This window comes from Orycteropus afer, unplaced genomic scaffold (assembly GCF_000298275.1).
Source record: "Orycteropus afer afer isolate SDZICR_OR568_19922 unplaced genomic scaffold, OryAfe1.0 scaffold00044, whole genome shotgun sequence".
In the NCBI taxonomy this organism is placed as follows: Eukaryota; Metazoa; Chordata; class Mammalia; order Tubulidentata; family Orycteropodidae; genus Orycteropus; species Orycteropus afer.
Window position 1 is genome coordinate 543,316 of NW_006921631.1, and position 21,755 is coordinate 565,070.

The 21,755-nt window shown below is 36.5% G+C and overlaps 1 protein-coding gene across 1 annotated transcript in view; it reads right to left on the reverse strand.

Annotated features, from left to right (window-relative positions):
* MROH9 (maestro heat like repeat family member 9) overlaps window positions 1-21,483 on the reverse strand; it is a 160,045-nt gene extending 138,562 nt beyond the window's left edge. Inside the window, exons 1-5 of the mRNA XM_007937776.1 lie at window positions 21,463-21,483; window positions 9,261-9,301; window positions 8,020-8,155; window positions 7,464-7,550; window positions 4,125-4,229 (exon numbers count right to left, since the gene is read on the reverse strand). Of these exons, the coding sequence (XP_007935967.1) occupies window positions 4,125-4,229; window positions 7,464-7,550; window positions 8,020-8,155; window positions 9,261-9,301; window positions 21,463-21,483 (390 nt within the window). The remainder of the gene's footprint in view (window positions 1-4,124; window positions 4,230-7,463; window positions 7,551-8,019; window positions 8,156-9,260; window positions 9,302-21,462) is intronic.
* Between the last annotated feature and the right edge of the window lie 272 nt (window positions 21,484-21,755).

Here is a 21,755-nt window from a genome sequence, read left to right on the forward strand (position 1 = left end):
TCAAACCCACCAGCCACTCCTCGGAAGGAAGGTTGGGCAATCCTACTTCCGTAGTGATACTGCCTCGGAAACCCAAGGAGGGGTCACTATGAGTCAGGTGTGACTCGACGGTACACAACAACAACAACAACATGCTAATCCTAGGTGCCTTGATATCACAAAGGCTAAGTACTTGACTGCTACTCAAGAGGTTAGCAGTTCAAACCCACCTAGCTGCACTGTGGGACAGAGAACTAGTGATCTTCTCCAGTAAAGATTATAGCCTAAAAGTCCCTATAGGGCATTTCTACTCTATTGCATGCTGTTTCTACGCTATTGCATGTGGTCGCTATGAGTGATAGCATTTAATGATAGCAACATGCTAGCTAATTCTATGTTTAACTTGTTGAGGAACCACTAAACTGTTACCTGGGCTTTTATTTTTGCCTTGTTGAGTTCATAGTGTTTACATTGTGTTCAGTAGCTCTCTTAAGCTTTTTTATGTTTATTTTATAGATTGATCTTAAAAGGTGACAATCAATCAAGAGTGTTCTCATTATAGTGACTAAGTAAAACCATTAATGCATACATAGTCTATGCTCACTTTAATTATATCCCCTTTTCCTGATATAAATATTTACTCTTTCTAAGAAAAAGTATCCTGAATTACCTATTTTTGATAGTCATTTTTTCCCTCTTTATTTTCTTCGATCTGTCTATTTTGGAGAATATCCTCAAATAGTCTGGAAAATCTTAGTTGTCTATTCATTTTTAAGAATCTAATGCCACTTGATGAGGTTTTATATGTGCACAAATTTTGGAAACTTGTAGATGTTGTTTTATGGTGGTTAGGTAGGGAGGCTGCTATCACAGTAAAGTATATCTATACAACAGAATGCAAGAGTCTTTTCTCAGGAAACTTAAAATTGTTTTCAGTAAAGAAATCCTCACATTTTACCTGCCAATGGACACTGTCTGAATTGAATATAATAAGTGTATGAAGGAGTAAATTAATCCTCTTAATTAATGCATGTACTTTCAGCCTTTTTTGACTCCCACCTGCCATCATTAGTTGCATTTTCATAGCTCCAGCTTCTCCAGGGTTCTGAAAGATGAATGAATAATCTCCCTTTTCAGTTGATCCCCACCCCAATGTTCATAGGCTCTTGTCATGCACCCTGATTTTATCAGTTAGTGTCTTCTATCTGGAGTCTATGGGTGATATAAATAGCAAAGATGTTTGGCTGCTAACTGAAAGGTTGGAGGCTCAAGTCTACCCAAGTGGGCCTCAGAAGAAATGCCTAGTGATATACTTCAAAAAAATCAGCACTGAAAATCCTATGGAGCACAGTTGTAATCTGGCATACATGAGATCAGCATGAATCAGCATGGACTGGAGAACAACTGGGTTACTGGTTGTCTTCTATCTATTCTGTCTTCTGGACATCTTTAGCCCATTAAAACCTCCACTAATTCTCTTTGTTACTGTGAACTTAGATCTTTAATACATTTCATTGCTATCATTCTGTGAGAACTCTGGAGAGAGAGGAGATAAATACATGTTGGCAATCTGCTAGATTTGGTTGGAAATCTTCCATCCATCTTTTAAAGTCTCATGTGCCAAAGGAATGAACCTAGGAAAAATATCTTTCTATTATATGATTCTTCTATAAGATTATTTATTTTGCTCACATTACTTTGTCTTTGGAAAATTCAACAGTTTAATTGAATAGTCTTTGAGTGTAAGAGTTTTCCCACCCTGATTGCCATATGGGCCATGTGAGGAGAATTAACACTTTCAAGAATATTTCTGACAGAATAAAAATGATAGGATTTTTAATTGGACAAGAGTCTCTGAGACTGTAGAAGACTGACTATATGTGAAGAAGTAAGTCTTTATCTAGAGTATGGACAATAATGGAGAATAGAATCATTATATTTAGTTAGAGAAGGGCACAACAAATCTTCATTGATTATCAACCATGTGTTTGATACAGACATATACATGCTTGGTCACTGGCAAACTTGGCTATATAATAAAACATATTTACAAAGTTCTTTTTTTATTGTTTTATTAGTTATATTTAGTTTTCCATTAATCTCACTGACTTAAATATCCTTGGACATTATTTTAAAGAGAAAGTTAATTCACAAACTTTTATACATGACTATAATGATCTGGTTGACTCTAGCGCTTTGTGTCAACATTCTAGAAAATGCTGATGTGCTTCTACTAGTGGCATTTAGTGACCATTGCAAAACATAGTAATAGGTTATCCCACTTGGTTTCTCAAATAAATTTCAGTGTCCTCAATAAACAACTAATGAGGGCCTCTACTGCACATATGAATTTACACATTTATTCTTTAACAGTTGAGAGGTGGGCTGTGTGCAGGGGAGAATGAACTTTGCTATAGTAATGGAAAGCGAGAAGAGGAAAAGGTGAAGAAGGAGGAGGAGGAGGAACACAAAAATACATCCCTGCTACCTGAGTGAAAATCACTAGAATATGTATATCCAAATGCAGAAATAAGCATATGAATAGGCCTAGTCAGATGGTTGACATCAAATATTTGCTGAGTTTGTAATGTTTTAGATAGGGTATAGACAATAGGCTTGAACTACACTTAATCTTAAGCCTCACAAAATTTTCTGTGATAAACGCTTTAGACCATTGAATGGACTAGCTAAGACAAACTTTTAGAAATGGAGAAAGACTGCTTCCCAGGCCTGATAATCAGACGATTTAAACAAGTCACTCCAAATAACCAAAGTCACTGCTGTTGAGTCAGATCCGACTCATAGCGACCCCTCCTTGGATTGCTGAGGTGGTATCACTACAGAAGTGGATTGCCCAACCTTCCTTCCGAGGAGTGGCTGGTGGGTTTGAATCACCAACCTCCTGGTAAGCAGTCAAATGCCTTAGGCACTATGCCACCAGAGCTCCAACAAGTCACTTAGTCCCTCTTTTTTGATGCTGAAAATAGGGGATCAGCATGATATAAAGAATATCATGAACTGTATTCCCTTATGTAATAGACCTGTGTTCCAAAGCTGATTTCAAGCAAAATAGTAAAAATTCAGCTGTGTTATAAGGCTGATCAAGGAGCCCTAGTGGTGCAATGGTTAAGTGCTCTGCTGTTAATCCAAAGGTTGGTAGTTTGAACCACCCAGAAGCCCTGTGGGAGTAAAGACCTAGGCATCTGCTCCTCTAAAGACTGCAAACTAGAAAACCCTATGGGGCAATTCTACTCTGTCCTATAGAATTGTTACAAGTCAGAATGGACTCAAGGGCATAGAACAACAGTAACAATTATCTTTCTAAGCAATTTTTTAAAATGTACTTATATGCATGCATAAATATGTCCATTTTTGTATTGTTTAAAGTAGGAAAAAGCTAAAATCTACCATATCCATCAGTTGAGGAGTTGCTAAGTAGATTATAATATCTAAAAACTATAGAATATATGCTATGGTTAAATGAATTATATAAATCTCTCTCTATATACATATAGACATGAAAATATTGGTAAGACATACTATTCAGCAAAAAAAGCTGAAGAACTGTGTAGAAATATGATGTAACTTTAGTAAAGAAAGACTGAGTAAATAACTATATGTCTCAGTGTGGGCATGTGTGTGTGGGTGTGTATATAGAAAGAGGTTTGACAGGGCATACATCACACTGACATGTCTGGGGAGGGGACTGAAGTGAGGAGGATAGTAAAGGAAGACTTTTGCTCTATATTTAGTATGTTTTACAATGAAAGTATTGATGAATTGCCTAACTTTAAAATAAATACATTACACCTTAAGAGTATATTTTAGGAAAGGAAGGATGGAAAAATTTATATGATTAAAATAACACTAAATATGATCCATAAAGGAGAACCCAGAGAGTCAGTGAAAACTTGATTTTGACACACTTATGTTGTTTGTGCAAAGCATAATGTGTCTTAGTCAACTGTTTGAGAAACACTACTCTGACTGACATAAAATCATGTAGGATACTGACTCCTTTCCCAGTGCCTCAGCCTTCTTCCACAATAATACCAAGCAGGCACCTAGCCCTCTCAAGACCCAGCATTTGGAAAGCAACATTATAGAATCAGAATCAGGTGGCCTGATTCCACTCTGTAACTTACATGTGCCTTGACTTTCTCAGATGCAAAGCTTAGCACTTTACTTATGATTTCCATGATCCTTTCCTGCATGTATGAGCTATCTTTACTCATCCAAATGACTATTTCCTGTTAAAGACACAAGAGTTATCCTAGAATAATGTCATGTCCATCCCAATGTCTCCCCTTTCTAGTCGCAAATTTCATTAATTTAGGAGGCCCTTGTAGTGCCTAAAGCATTTATTTGACTGCTAATCAGAAGGCTGGCGGTTCAAACCCACTAGCCACTCCTGGGAAAGAAGATTGGGCAATCTACTTTCACAGAGATACTGCCTCAGAAACCCTAGGAGGGGTCACTATGAGTTGAATCCACTCGACAGCAGTGAGTTTGGTTTTATGATTTTTATATTCTCGGAGAGGAGTTATAGAGGTGAAGTAATTAGAACATTTGGCTGCTAATCAGAAAGTTAGCAGTGTGAACCCACCAGCTGCTCTGTGCAAAAACAGTGAGGCTGTCTGCTTCTGTAAAGATTTACAGCCTTGGAAACTCTACAGGGCAGTTCAACTCAGTCCTATAGGGTTTCTATGTGTTGGAACTGACTCAACTGCAGTGGGTTTTTATATTCTTTGGCATATTCCTGATTATTTCACACCTAGCCTATTTTTATGTTCAACATATGGGCAATAAGCATCTAGTATACTGCTTTATATACTATAACTATGTTTGGGTTTTATTTAACTTAATACCACTCATTAAGTTTTTTTAATTTCCATTATGACAGTTATTTTGTCAGGTATCTTAAAAAAGCTTAGCATGAGGATATGATATAATATCAGCAGTTTCTTCCTCTTTTTCTTTCAGAATCCATCTTTTTCTTTTTAGTCACAGAATCTGATTTTCAGCTTTAAAAGAGAACTAAACTGTTAACTGATTTTAAAATATCATCTTACCTCGAATTTCTTTATTAAATTCATGACTCAGAAATTTTCCTGTTCATGGTTGTTAGACAAACTTTTGGTGCAGTTCAGTTAGAAAGTCCCTGCTAATTTTGATTCAAATCTGCCTTGCTAAAACTTCTATTTATTTGTTTTCAGTACTCAGTAGCAGGGAAATATTTACAGCCTTGGGGAGAGAAGAAGATTGCATATGCCTCTTGTGCCAACAAACTCTGGCAGATGTCTTAAGCCTATTGGGCTCCATAGCATTTATGCAATGGTTGGCCAAATAACCTCTTTCCCTTTACTTGCTCCCATCCCAGAAGATTGTCCTGAAGTCCATTCCCCAGGAAAGAGGAGTCTCTAATTCTCAGAGGGGTCAGCCCCTGCCCCTTTCAGGACTGAAGCTTCAGCTCTGTTTGAAGATAGAGGTTTGGGAGGTGTCAGGTAGAAGAACCAAGCAGTTAAGTAATAGGCTCCCAAGTTAGGGTGTGGCTCTTTTACTCATTAGCTTGAACATATTATTGATCCTCTTTCTACTTCTATTTCCTATATACAAAATGGGAAAAATAATAGTACCTTTCATATACTGTTATTTTAAGGGTTCAATGAGATAGCTCACAAATGAACTATTCAGCTTGTCCCTGACATGGAATAAATGCTCAACGAATGGAAGTTATTGATAGCAGCATGGAGTGCTTTAAAATAAATGAATGGGGAAGTGGGATAATAAAAACCACTTTAAAGAATTATAAGGATAAAATTAGAAAATGCAAAACTACCAAAAAAAACAAACCAATCCTGTTTCTGTTGAGTCAATTCTGACTTCTGGTGACCTCATGTGTTACAGAGGAGAGCTGCGTCACAGGGTTTTCTTGGCTGTAATCTTCATAGAAGTGGATTGCCAGGTCATTATTTAGCAACACTGCAGGGTGAATGGCGGTATAGTGGATAAGGCATTTGGCTGCTAAACAGAAAGTCACCATTTCAACCCCACTAGCTGCTGCATGGAAGGACAATGTGGCAATCTACTTCTGTAAAGATTTACGGTGTCAGAAACCCAATGGGGGTCACTATGAGTCAAATCAACCTGGTGGCAGTAAATTTCCATAAAGATTTACAGCCTTGTAAATCCAATGGGGGTTGCTATGAGTAAGAATCAACTTGAGGGCAGTGGTTAATTTTCCCCCCAAGCCAATAGCAAACTGCTTATGCCACCCAGGGACCTTGTGCAAAAAACACTTGGTTCAAGTTAGGCAAAAATTAGTTCAATATACAGTAAAATCTGTGAAAGCTAGAACCTGTGTAAGACAGAAACATGCAAGAGAAAGAAAACTCAAACATTTTCCATTAACAAGAGAACAGAAAAGTGGTAATACTGTACCCTGTCAAAGGCAGAGAACTTGCAAGACTGGGAGAAACAAGATAGTTCTGTCAAGTTCCAGCTCTCACAGATTTAACTGGATTTTGTTTTCTCTTACCTTCCTTCTTGTCTTCATAGATACCAATCCTGCTTCTTTACTTGGATATTTTTTATGATTTTCTTAAGTCATAGTCCAGAGTTCTTCCATGGATACTTCTGGTAGGATAAGTAAATCGGTGTCTCAGTTTTTCCATATACCAGGCCCCTGATGCCATTGTCTTAGGAGTGCAAAATTGAAGACTCTAAGACATCCAGAGCAGTCTCCTATCTCAGACTGGTGTGATTTAAAGACAATGAGGTCTAGATGTGAACAATGAAGTTTTGGACAGTTGTTAGGCCTTCCTCTCATCGTGTGGCATCATGAAGATAGAATGCTCTTGGGATTACGTAGCCCCAGAATTGTTGGGGAAGAAGCATGTGTGTTGCCCCTATTCACAGTATGCTTCACTGTTAAGTGGACTTAAAAGTAATTTAGGCCAATCATCGTACTATTCTCTGCTACCCCTACTGTGTTCACCCTTAGATTGCCACGTAACACTTGCCTTCTCAAATGTCTTCTGATACCATGCCCCGAAATTGAATTCTTAAAAAGAGGCCTCTGTAATTCAAATAAAGGGGGTAATCTCATTCCTTGGAGAAGTAAAGAGAAATTTTACCACCAAATATTTGAAGCTACTGCTGTTGAGTAGGCTCTGACTCATAGTGACCCTTCCTTGAGTTTCTTCACTATGGAAGTAGAGTGCCCAACCTTCCTTCCAAGGAGTGACTGGTGGGTTTGAACTGCCAGCCTTCTGGTTAGCAGTCAAATGCCTTGGGCACAATGCCACCAGAGTGCCTATATATTTCAAGGAGATAGAAATATGGAAATTGGGAAATAATAAGTGAAACATATTATAAACTATACACATTATAAATCTTTAGATTTATGAAATGAAAACAAAATCTTATTTTCTCTTTATTCACAAGCTGAAAAAATAGGCCCTTTCTCAAATTATCTACTTTACCTTTAAGATCTGTAGTTTATAGAGGTCTTTAGACACTAAGACCAGAAGAGTATCTTCAAATACATTAAAAATATTTTGATATAAAACCTGGGTGGGGGGAAAGAACAGTTACATAATTCATCAGTAACACAAATTTGATAAAATTTTACTGAATGTATATCATTTTGCATCCTGGTGTCCTAAAGTCTCCCCATAAGCTAAAGGCAAGAAAGAAGAGGTAGTTATGCTAGGGAGTATTCACCCCAGTACCACATGCTATGAATTACTTCTTCAGTTTATGGGGCAAGTACATTGGCCCATAAACTGAAGAAGTAATTCATAGCAGCGCTGAGAAAGAAGAGACCACAGTGTTGCTGACCTTTACCATGTGACTCCTCCCATTTCCAACTTTCCATGCTCCTATTTTCTTCTTTGCATCACTTGCTAGTAAATTCCACCTATTATATCGAAGAATTGTGAAGGTGAGGACAATAAAAATCATTACGGACATTCCCCACTATGAGGTATGGCTGTGTTTAACAATTTCTCATCATGATTAAAAGAAGAAGCATCTTACCAGCAGGTTCTCCTCATAATTACTGCAATGGTTTACTTCTTTTACTTTGTTTATTCTTGGGACAGCCATTAGCATTTTAAAAACAGACTCTATGAACATCAATTGCAATTCATATTGCAGAACAGGATCCATGAAGCTGATAAGAAAAGGGCGTAATAATTAATTTGATGAGAAAACAAATGTACCTGAACCTTAGTGACTTTTTCTTAGTGATTAAAAAATAAACAAGTTGTCTTTGCATCTTCTCTTACTTGTGGTGAACCCATGTGTGTCAGAGTAGAACTGTGCTCCACGGAGTTTTCAATGACTGTGACCTTTCAGAAGTAGAGGGCTAGGCCTTTCTTCTGAGGCACCTCTGGATGGAATTGACTTGTCATCCTTTTGGTTAGCACTCAGTTGCTTAACTGTTTGCACTACCATGGGACTCATTTTCTTAGTGACAGGAAGTAATAGAAAATGAAGTCTAGCTTTTAGCTTTATGTGGTAAAAGGATCTTAAATATTTTCTTCAAAATTACAATGGTGTTTTAAATATACAAGTTTTGTGTGTGTGTGTATATATATATATATATATATATATATATATATATATCATATTATTCTGTTGTTTGGAAATCAGAATATATTTATTTCTCTACATGCTATTGTAAAGGGTGGTTTCATTCCCAGCCAAGCAAACAAAAGCCATCCGAAACTATCAATAACGGAACTATATTACTGCCACTTTTTCTTTAATATGTGATATTAAATTTCTAGTGTTTTGTTATTTATAATATTAGAAGGCATCTTTAAATTGATGCCAAAAGAAATCTTCCCGTCAGCATCTAGAAAGTTAAGCTCTACCACAGCTGTAATTTCTTGGCATGTGTCATCTGAATGGGGCATCTGAGGCTTTCAAGTCTCAGAGAGATTGATTTGATTTATTTATGGGCTCTAAAGGATTCACCATGAGTCAGAATCAACTCTCAACAGCAACTAACAACAACAACAGATTTCCTTAGACTCTGAACAGCTTGCTATCAAAAGCTTCCAGCAGAACTTTCAGTGGAGGGGATTTAACTTTTAGGAGTATATGTTTCAGTTTAAGAATATACAAAATTAAGACTTTAGTGAAAAAGTGACAGTGTCTTTCCAAATTCTTTGAGATCACAGTAAAAATTATAAAGGTGGTAAAAACATCAAAGTCATGAAGAAGGATTAGGAAAGCCATGCACAACTGCTAACAAGCAAGAATCTTCAAACTTTACATGTGAAATGCTAAGAATCAGGCTTTGGTTGTGATACTAAAGAAGAAAGTTCCACGTAAGTCTATGGGTAATCATGGCCTATATTAATATGATATAAAGTAAAATTCAAATGAAAAAGTATTAGATGACATAGATGATCATTATAAAATAATCAAAGGCATGTTGTTGTTGTTGTTGTTATGTGCCATCAAGTTGGACCCCTCCTTGGGTTTCCGAGGCAGTATCAATATAGCAGTAGAGTGCCCAACCTTCCTTCTGAGGAGGTGTTAATAATAATGACAAAATATAGACTCAAACCACATAGAAACAAAATTTAAAAAATGAAAATTATTAAAGGCATAAGGAGAAGTAGAAACATAGTTGTAGGAAAAGATTAAAATATTTAATTATATAGCATGTGGTAGGCAAAAGAAAAATCTCTTAAAGAAAGATATTTAATTAATATGGTGGGATAAATAAATTATATTAAATGAGATTAAAAAGATTATCTTTCTGGGTAATCATAGGATGCTGACAAATGTTGTATCATATACTTGTTGCTGTTGTTAGGTGCCATTGAGTTGGTTCAGACTCACGGCAACCCCATATACAACACAACAAAATATTGCCTGTTCCTGCCTGCACCATCCTCACAATCCTTGCTGTGTGTGAGCCCATCATTGCAACCACTGTCTAAATCCATTTTATTGAAGGTCTTCACCTTTTTTATTGACCCTCTACTTTACCAAGCATCATGATATCCTTCTCCAGGGAATGGTCCCTTCTGACAACTTGAACAAAGTAGGTGAGATGAAGTCTGGCCATTCTCACTTCAAAAGACCATTCTGGCTGCACTTCTTTCATGACAGATTTGTTTGTTCTTCTGGCAGTCCATGGTATTTCAGTATTCTTTCCCAGCACCACAATTTAAAGGCATCAACTTTTCTGTCTTCCTTATTCATTGTCCAGCTTTCACGTGCATATGAGGTGATAGACTACACCATGGTTTGGGTTAGACACACCTTAGTCTTCAAAATGACATCTTTGTTTCTTAACACTTTAAAAAGGTCTTTTGCAGCAGATTTGCCCAGTACAATACAACATCTGATTTCTTGACTGTTGCTTCCATGGGTGTTGATTGTGGATCCAAGTAAAATGAAATTCCTAGCAACTTCATTCTTTTCTCCATTTATCATGATGTTGTTTCCTGGTCCAGCTGTGAGGATTTTTGTTTTCTTTGTGCTGAGGTATAATCCATACTGAAGTCTGTACGTGCTTCAAGCCACCTTCACTTGCAGCGAGTAAGGTTGTGTAGTCTGCATAATTCAGGTTGTTAAAGAGTCTTCCTCCTATCTTGATTCCATGTTCTTCTTCACATAGCCCATCTTTTTTGATTATTTACTCAATATACAGATAGAATAAGTATGGTGAAAGGATACAACCCTGATGCACACCCTTCCTGATTTTAAACCATGCAGTATCTCTTTGTTCTGTTCAAATGACAGCCTTTTGGTCTATATGCAGGTTCCTTATGAGAACAAGTGTTCTGGAATCCCCATTCTTTGCAATGTTATCCATAATTTGTTATGATCCACACATTTAAATGCCTTTGCATAGTCAATAAAACAAAAGTAAACATCTTTCTGGTATTCTTTGATTTCAGCCAAGGTCCATCTGACATCAGCAATGATATCCCTTGTTTCACATCCTCTTCTGAATCTAGCTTGAATTTCTGGAAGTCCCTGTCAATAGACTGCTGCAAACTTTTTGAATTGCTTTCAGCAAAATTTTAGTTACAAGTGTTATTAATGATACTGTTCAGTAATTCCCACATTCTGTTGTATCACCTTTGTTTAGAATGGGCACAAATACGGATCTCTTCCAGTCAGTTGGCCAGGTGGCTGTCTTCCAAATTTCTTGGCATAAATGAGAAAGCACCTCCAGCCCTACATCCAGTTGTTGAAACATTTCAGTAGGTATTTCTTCAATTCCTGGAGCCTTGTTTTTCACCTCAGAAGGAAGACTGGGCAACCTACTTCCATAGAGATACCACCTTGGAAACCCAAGGAGGGGTCTCTATGAGTCGAAAATGATTCGATGGCAGTGAGGTTTTTTTGTTTTGTTTTGTTTTGTTTTTCTCTAGTTTCTTCAGTGCAGCTTAGACTTCTCCCTTCAATACCATTGGTCCTTGATCTATGCCACCTCCTGAAATAGATGAACACTGACCAATTCTTTTTGGTACAGTGACTCTGTATTCCTTCCATCTTGTTTTGATACTTCCTGCATCATATAATATTTTGCCCACAGAGTCCTTCAATATTGTATCTAAAGGCTTGGATTTTTTTTCTTCAGTTCTTTCAGCTTGAGAAGTGCTGAGTGTGCTCTTCCCTTTTGGTTTCCTAGCCCCAGGTCTTTGCACTTTCATTATTGCATTTTACTTTGTCTTCTCAAACTTCCCTTTCAAATCTTCTGTTTAGTTCTTTTATTTCATCATTTCTTCCATTCGCTTAGCTACTCTCCATTCAAGAGTAAGTTTCAGAGTCTCTTCTGACATCCATTTTGGTTTGTCTTCCTTTCCTGTCTTTTTAATGACATTTTTCTTCTTCAGGTATGATGTTCTTGATGTCATCCCACAACTTGTGTGGTCTAGGGTCATTAGTGTTCAGTGCATCAAATCTATTCTTCAAATGGTCTCTCAATTCAGGTGGGATATAATCAAGGTCATATTTTGCCTCTGGTGGGCTTGTTTTAATTTTCTTCAGCTTCAGTTTCAACTTGCACATGAGCAATTGATAGTCTGTTCCACAGTCAGCTTCTTGCCTTGTTCAGACTGAAGATATTATGCTTCTCCAACACCTCTTTCCACAGATGTAGTCAATCTGATTCCTGTGCATTCTGTATGGAGAAGACCATGTGTATAGCCACTGTTCATGTTGTTGAAAAAATGTATTTGCAATGAGTAAGCCACTGGTCTTGCAAAATTCTATCATGAGATCTCCAGTGTCATTTTTGTCACCAAGGCCATATTTTCCAACTACTGATGATTTGTCTTTATTTCCAATTTTTGCATTCTGATCACTAGTAATAATCAATACATCTTGAGTGGATGTTTGGTCAATTTCAGACTGCAGATGTTGGTAAAAATCTTTGATTTCTTCACGTTTAGCTTTAGTATTTGGTGCATAAATTTGAATGATGGTATTATTTGGTCTTCCTTGGAGACATATTGATGTTAGCCTATCTCTGACAGCACTGGACTTCAGGATAAATCTTTAAATGTTCTTTTGGATGATGAATGTGACATTATTCTTCCATTTGTCATTCCTGATATAGTAGACCATATGATTGTCTGATTCAAAATGTCCAATACTAGTCTATTTCAGCTCACTAATACCTAGGATATCAATCTTTATGCATTCTATTTCATTTTTGACAGCTTCCAGTTTTCATAGATTCTTAGTTTATATATTCCACGTTCCAATTATTAATGGATATTTACAGCTATTTCTTCCCTTTTTGAGTTGTGTTCCATCAACAAATGAAGGTCACGAAAGCTTTACTCCATCCACATTATTAAAATTTACTCTACTTTGAGGAGGCAGCTCTTCCCCAGTTGTATTTTGAGTGCTTTCCAATCTCAGAGTCTCATCTTCCAGCATTATGTCATACAATGTTTCATGGCTATTCATAGAGTTGTCCAATAATATATCAGACAATATTTCACTGCTATTTGCAAGGTTTTCACTGGCCATTTTTTCAGAAGTGGATGACACCATCATTCTTCCCAGTCAGCCTTAGTCTGGAAGCTCTGCTGAAATGTGGCCCCCATAGGTAACCCTGCTGGTATTTGAAATACCAGTGACATAGCCTTTAGTCTCACAGCACCACAAAAGCCACCACAGCACAATAAATTGACAGATGAGTTGATTGTGACTCATAGTGATCCCTCCTTGGATTTCTGAGGTGGTGTCTCTATGGAAGTAGATTGTCCAGTCTTCCTTCCAAGGAGTGGCTGGTGGGTTTGAATTGCCAGGCTTCCGATCAGCAGTCAAACTTAGGCACTACACCACCAGAGAATTATAAACTTCCAACAAATATAAAGAGCATATATGCTTTATTCTCTGACCAAAATAACAAATATATTTTTAAAATTATACAATTCAAAGTACTTAAAAGTATTTGCTTATGTTTTAGAATTATTCTCATTTGAGATGAGAGAAAAATAAAGAACTAACCATTAATATAATATTTCAAATTGAACTAAAATTATAATGAAAGGAATGAAAGACATAAGGAAAATCAATACATTATAAAATGAGAAAAATTGGAAATAGTATAATGAGCCTCACTGGTAAATTTAAATAAATATTAAAAAGAAGAAAGAAGTGGAAATGAAATAATAAGAAAGTCTACATTTATCAATAAAGAAATAAACTATTAAATGTATTTAAGAGAAACGAATTGATGTACTTTGCTAAATTATATAAGCATGAAATAGCAATAACAACAAGTGAATATACAAGAATGAAGATACAGTACGCATGAATCTTTATGTACCAAATAACACTTGGTGTAAATATGAAAAGCAAAATCCACAATAAATATTAAAAAAATAAAGCAAAGGTATTATGTGGGAGATTTTAAAATACATTTAGGTAAAGTAATAAAAAAAATTGAATGCACAACAGAAGATTTTAATTGATGAGAGACTACCTTTCATGAACTCTGTAAAATAGTATGCAGAAGTTTATGTGTACCTATATGTATTTTGTGACAATTCAAAATTTTCATCAGATTCCTAAAGAGTTATTAAAAGATATTAAGAAAAACTGATAGAGAACTTTCACACCAGCCACTAGGTATTATACATGCTCTAAATGCATTATTATTTCAATACCTCTTCACAGCAACACTGGAAGGTGAGTACTATTGTTACCCTCGATTTATAAAATTATTTCATCAGAATCACAAAACCTGTGAATTGTGGTGTGGTATCAGCTGCTAGGTCTGTCTGACCCCTAAGTACTTCATGCCTAACCACAATTTCTCTTTCTGTTTAGTAATATTTTGTAACTTCTAGTTAAATAAGTCAAGATATATGAGAAAGGTATTATTGAAAACTTATGCACAAAATTATCACTGTTGACTCACTGAAATTGCAAAAAGCATAAATAATAAACAAATAAAACATCAAAAGTGGAAAAATAAATTAATTTGTAAATTCAAAAAAATTATCAAAGAATGAAAATCAGTTCCTAATTGAGTTACAATTACAAGATACCTCAAAAATGTTAGTCAGTTTCACATATGATATAAAGCATAACTAAATTTTTATAAGAATAATTAAACAAAATAATAAAAAAATAATATGCAACAACCTAATATGGTTTATCAATGGAATATAAAGTTGACCTAATATCTGAAAAATGATTAAATGAATACATACCTATTAATAGATTAAATAACAAAGATAGTCATTCAATGAATCCTGAAAAGGTATTTAATAAATCTGAGTATCATTTTCTAAGGAAAAAATGTTAAGTAGCTCCTTAAAATGTTTCATATAAACCAATAACCAATATTTCACTAATGGAGATAAATGTGCCCTTATTAAGAACAGGAACAACATAAGAGTCTAATTTCCATATTTTAAATATTGTGTTGGAGTAGTTTCTTGTGTTTCTAATAAGACATGATGTAATTAAAAAAAGTTTGTAATCTCAACCTAATAGGATTAAAAAAATCCCAATTATATATCAGTAATTGCTTTCAAAAAAAATAATAAATAAATAAGAAAGCAACCAAAAATACAATTTTTCTAAGGAGTTAGTGTAGAAATGTTCAGGATCTGGACTAGAATGCTTTGAACTCTCAAGGAAGATATCAATTAAGACTTGACTAATTTGAAAGACATATCATATTTATAAATAGGAAGATAATTTATAAAGTGCCAATTATTCCCAAATTATTTTAAAACTCTGGAATCCTAAAAAATTGCAGAACATTTTCTTTTGTGTCTGTTTACTTCTCTTTTAAAAAAAAAAAAAAAAAAAATTATCGTGATTTGGGTGCAAACTTATCAGGCAGATTCACTTTATTCTCAACAGTTCATGCACATTTGGTTTCACAGAAATATCAGAACATTTTCACTTGAGGCATCAAAATACCTTTACATTTCATTTGGAAAAATACATTGGAAGGAATATCATAGGCTACTTTGATGAAAAAGATCAAGAAAATGAGAATGATCTAGTTCCGTTGGATAATAGAACCTGTTATAAAGCAACATTAAATTAAAACAATGTGATGCTGGCACCTAGGTGAAACTGTAAATCAATGGAATAGAATTGAAATAATATGAAATACTCTAATATGGGAATAGGAGCTCTGGTAGCATAGTGCCTAAGGCACTTGACTGCTAACCAGAAGGCTGGCAGTTCAAATCCACCAGCCACTCCTCAGAAGGAAGGTTGGGCAATCTACTTCTGCCGTGATACTGCCTCGGAAACCCAAGGAGGGGTCGCTATGAGTCGGGTCCGACTTGACGGCACATAACAACAACAATATGGGAATAGCAAATAGATGACTATATACTATACAACTCTTTCCTGGTCAGGTATCTCCATTATGGCATTAGTGTATTTGACAGTATTTCATGTTGGGTCACATGCAATAATATAATTTAGTTGTGTGCCGTAGAGTTGATTCCAACTCATAGTGACCCTATAGGACAGAGTAGAACTGCCCCAAAGGTTTTCCAAGGCTATAAACCTTTATGGGAGCTGATTGCCTCATCTTTTTCTTGGTGGGCTCGAACTGCCAACCTTTTGGGCTAGCAGCCAAATACTTTAACCAGTGTGTCACCAATGCTCCTTGAATGCAGCTTTCCCACCGCCATCGAGTCAATTCTAACTCGTAGCCATTCCCACTGGGTTTCCAAGGCTGTAAATCTTTATGGAAGTAGATAGCCTCATTGTCCTCCCACAGAACAGCTGGTGTGTTTGAACTGTTGACCTTCTGCTTAGCAGCCAAATGCCTTACGCACTATGCCACCAGAAATCCCTGAATACAGCCTTAGAACCCCTTTTTTTTCAATTAAAAATTTTATTGAGCCAATTATAGATTCACGTGAACTTATAAGAAATAATAAAGAGAGATCCCACTTACACCTTGTCAGGTTTCCACCAATGGTAACATTTTGCAAAATTTCACAAAATATCACAACCAGGATACTGACATTGATACCATCTCCCAATCTTGTTCAGATTTCATCAGTTTTACTTGTGCTCGAGTGTGTGTGAGTATTTATGTGTGTGTGGTTAGTTCTATACAATTTTGTCACATGTGTGGGTTCACGTATTCACCACCACAGTCATGACACTCAGAGCACTCTTTAATTCATAACTATTCCATTCTACAGACCAATAGAAATATATATATATATATATATATATATATATTTAAAAGGGTTAAGTAAGCCATTGGACATTAAGCAAATTAAAATAAGTATTATCTGTATCATGGAACAGCAAAGTTTTTTCTTTGATAGTCCAGACAATAAATGTATTAGGCTCTGTAGTCTAGATGGTCTGTGTTAACTCTATTCTGTCATTGTAAAGCCAAAGAAATCATGAAAACTCTTTGCCCTCATGTTGATTCTGACTCATGGTGACCTTATGTGTTACAGAGTAGAACTACTCTATAGAGTTTTCTTGACTGTAATCTTTACAGAAGCAGATTGCCAGATCTTTCTTTTGCAGCACTGCTGGGTGAGTTTGAAGCACAAACCTTTTTTATTAGTAGTCAAGCACAAACTACTTGTACCACCCAAAAGCCTTAAAGCAGCTATAGATAATCCATAAATGAATGGATGTGGCTCTGTTCCACAAAATTTTGCTCATGGAGCCTGAAATTTGAATTTCATATAATAGTCATGTATATTGGTAAAATATTATTCTTATTTTAATCCCTCCCCAAATATTTGTTGTCTTTGTTGTTATGTGCCGTCGAGTTGGACCCGACTCATAGCGACCCCTCCTTGGGTTTCCAAGGCAGTATCACTGCAGAAGTAGATTGCCCCATCTTCCTTCTGAGGAGTGGCTGGTGGGTTTGAACTGCCAGCCTTCTGGTTAGCAGTCAAGTGCCTTAGGTACCAGAGCCCCAAATATTTAGAAATGTAAAAACCATTCTTATCCCACAAGCTATATAAAAATAGGAGGCAGCAAGAGGAAGCCCATGGTCATGGTTTGTCAATTTGAGTCTGTACAATGGAATTGTGAATCATAAATTGTATTAGTTCATCAATATAAATAACTATCAAAGACTAAAGGGTTATGAAAATCAAGTAATATAAATAAAAAGATAAAATTAAACATAATGTTATTAAATGCGTTATAGAGTTAATTTTATACCAGATGTCATACAAAAAAAAAGTAAGAAAAAAATATAGCTGACTCTATAAAATAAACTTTAACAATGAAGATAAAGTAGTAAAATTTAAAAAGACCATAAAAATATCACGAGAGTTTATAAAATATATACTGGCACTAAAATCTTATTAAACAAACTGGCAAAGAACATGGGAAAATTCTCACATGAGAATATGCATAAATACATAAACCTGGAAAATATTGAGCTTTCTTGTATTGAAAGAAATACAAATTGAAATAAAAGTGAGGTACAATTTTGAACCTATTAAATCAATAAGAAAAAAAAAAAAAGAAAAACTATATGTATATCTTCTAAGTGACTAGGCTTTGAAGAAATATTTATTATTAGTACATTGCTTCCGGAAAGCAAATTGACAGTATTTATCCAAAACTCTGTAGGAGTTCTGGTGGCACAGTTGTTAAAACATTGGCTGCTAACCAAAACATCAGTGATTCTAATTCACCAGCCACTTCATGGGAGGAAGGTGAGGCTGTCTGTTTCTGTAAAGATTTACAGCCTTGGAAGCCCCAGGGGGATGTTCTACTTTGTCTTAAAAGGGTTGCTATGAGTTGGAATCAACTTGATGGCAGTGGCTTTGTTTTTTTGGTTTATCCAAAACTCTAAGAAGGTTCATCCAATATACATTATTTTGGGCTCAGGGGAAGAGGATACCAAAGTTGGATTAGGGACACAAGAGATTTATAACAGATGATGAGGAGGAGGAAGATGGAAAAAGAATTCAAGTGGGAAGAATCTTGAGCTGTAGCAACTTCCAAGAAAGGTTTGGCCAGGATGATGGGGATTACTCAAGCAGTAGGGAGGAGTAGTGTGCTCCACTGTGCTGGGTCACTGGTGGGGCATCTTGCAGGTAGCATGTCCTTGGTGAACATGCTGGTAGATCAATGAGGCAAAACCTGGGACTGTCAGCCAATTAGTCTAAATCAGAGCTTCACTCTTGGAAAGGTATTTCAAACAAATATTTCAGGAGAAGATAAAATCTTTCATGTACAAAGATGATTATCATGATATTAGCTTAATAGTGGCACACCATAGTATAATTAAGAAAGTTTCAAAATTTGAGACTATTATGCTGCCATTAAAATAAAAATATGACCATTAGAAAAATAGAAAACTTAAGACATAACACCAAAGGAAAAATAGAACCAAAAATGAATATGTGATCTGATTATGACTCTGTCATAGTTAGATAATCTATCTATCAAGGCAGTACAGAAAGATTAGGAATGAACATGAGAAAGAAATAAACCATAGTTACTTAGTTTGGATGGTGGAATTTAGAGTAATTTTTTCATTGAATAATTATGATGTTTCTCCTATACTTTTCAAAAGATATTCAATCCATGAAATAAGAGAGAATCTCTGCTTATCATACCTGGAGTTTATGGCCAGGATTATGGCTTGATTACTTAATGTCACTGAGTATGTTTCCAGTAGGCTGGCATGCATATGCTCCTGTAAATACTGAGAGGAAGAAGAGAGTAATGATTGCAGACTGTGAGGCTCATAGCATCATATGTAATTTTCCCTTTTCCAGAGACTGAAGGGAACCAAGTATGACTAGAAAATAGGCCTGAATTCATGGAAGTAATGAGAGCCAGCAAACTGTAATTTAATCCCATGACAGCATCTTGGCCTAAATGGTGGCCTTCTATATACAACCACTGTGCTTATATAATTAGCATTTCCAGAAAGAATTCTGTAAGGGGTGCTCTTTACCAGGTATTCTTCTGTCAAATATTACTTAAGAATGACTAAACTCCCACTATAGAATAAGAACTACATATATTTCACAATACAGCTATCTAAAATAATTACCTAAGTTTATAGTTGATCATCAATGGAATTTCATTTAAAAAACCCCAGTTCTTTATTCAAGAAGCTAGACAACTGGGAAAAACCTAATGTATAGTCTCTTTCTTCTGTGTATCTCACTCTTGTTCCACACAAGCCTGTGTTGTTTATATAAATTTTGCCTCTACTTCTAACATAGAAGCTCTGATGTCCCAATTGTTAAAATTTGACTGCTAACTGAAAGGTCAGCAGTCTGAAACCACTACCTACTCCATGGGAGAAAGATAAGGTGGTCTGCATCTGTAAAGATTTCCAGCCTTGGGAACTGAATGGGGAAAGTTCTACTCTATCCTATAGGGTCACTAGGAATTTATGAGTTGAAATTGATTTGATGGCAATGGTTTCTTTTTTCTTACTTCTAAAATAGCTCAGAGTTCTCATTTATCAAACCCCAAACCAAAGTCACTGCCGTGGAGTCGCATACCACTCATAGCGACCCCTCCTTGGGTTTCCCAGGCCATATCACTATGGAAGTAGATCACCCAACCTTCCTTCTGAGGAGTGGCTGGTGGGTTTGAACCACTAGCCTTCTGGTTAGCAGTTAAATGCCTTAGGTACTACACCACCAGAGCTCCCTAGGGAGTGCAATTCCACTCTGACACATACGAGGTCTCCATGAATAAGAATCAACTCAATGGGTAGTAGGTAGGGATTCTTTTCACTGAGTCAAATTCTTTACTTCCAGTCCATCACCTGGTTATTGGCCTGTCCACCTTACTTTAGTATCACACCTTTCAATGATTTACTTACAGCATGCTCCTGACTGGAGCTCTTGTGGTGTAGTGCCTAAAGCATTTGACTGCTAACCAGAAGGATGGTGGTTCAAACCCTCCAGCCACTCCTGGGAAGGAAGACTGGGCAGTGTTCTTCCGTAGTGATACCGCCTTGGAAACTCAAGGAGGGGTCACTGTGAGTCGGATCCGACTTGATGGTAATGAGCTTTAATGTTTATCTGACGTCAAAAGGCAAAACACCCGCCGATCAGCAGTAGGGGTTGTCTAACATATATGTTGCTTCTCCAGTGTGTCTAGGAAGTTATAGGCATTTGCCAGGGATTTCACCTGCTTTCCCCAATTAGGCTTTTTGTTATTGTTCAGAATATATAACATGGTCACCAGTGTTCTCAGAATTTCCTAAGCCTCTTCTGGAGGATGATATAATGTTGATTATCCTGTTGTTGTTGTTGTTGTGTGCTGTCGAGTGGGCCCAGACCCAGAGTGACCCCTCCTTGTGTTGCTGAGGAAATAGATTGCCCAACCTTCCTTCCAAGGAGTGGCTGGTGGGTTTGAACCACCAGCCTTCTAGTTAGCAGTCAAGTGCCTTAGGCACTATGCTACCAGAGCTCCTAAGAGACACCCTGGCTACCTGGCAGGGAGCAGCTAGAGGGTTTGAACCGCCAGCCTTGTGTGTGGCAGGTGACTGCCTGAGGTCTGAGGCTATCCCCTAGGGCCTGTTATTCTGTTAACCTCCCTTTCATCTCATCTTCAATTACTCCTCAATCACTGTGAAAGGAGTCCTGATTGTGCATTCATTAGGTGTTTAGCTGCTAAGGGAAGGTTGGTAGTTTGAACCCACCCAGAAGCTAAAAAAGAGAAAAGACCTGGCAATCTGCTCCCATAAAGATTTCAGCCTAGGAAACCCTCGGGGGGAAGTTCTGCTTTGTTCTATAGGGTTGCTATGAGTTGGGAATGACTTGATGCCAATAGCAACAAATCACTATGAATCTTCATTAGAAACACACAGTGAATGATAAAATGATCGCAATCCTAGAAATCTGTACTTTCGTGATATATTTCATAATGCTGCATTCTAGGACCAGTCTGATGGGGCACAATTATTTTTGATATCAATTATTTTGGCTTCCTTCTCAAAGCCAACCATCTGTTTTTTATATACATTTTACATCATTGACATACTTGTTCAATATCTGTTGTCATTCCTGGCCAGAAAAATTGAAGCCCTGCCAATTTGCCTAGTTGCTCAAATAGCAGATGTTTTCAATCAAATATATACAATGTGCATTTCTGATACCACCTTAGCCTGGGGGGAAAAAAAAGAGGTCGTAAGAACAGTAATTTTTTTGAGGGAATCTGAACTCCCCTCAAGTAATTCCCAAGCAATCCTAGGAATACCCAAAGGGAGCCATGAACTTGGTCCTCTAGTATACTCGGTCAGTCTTCACTTTTTCTTTTATCTCCAGATCACTAAC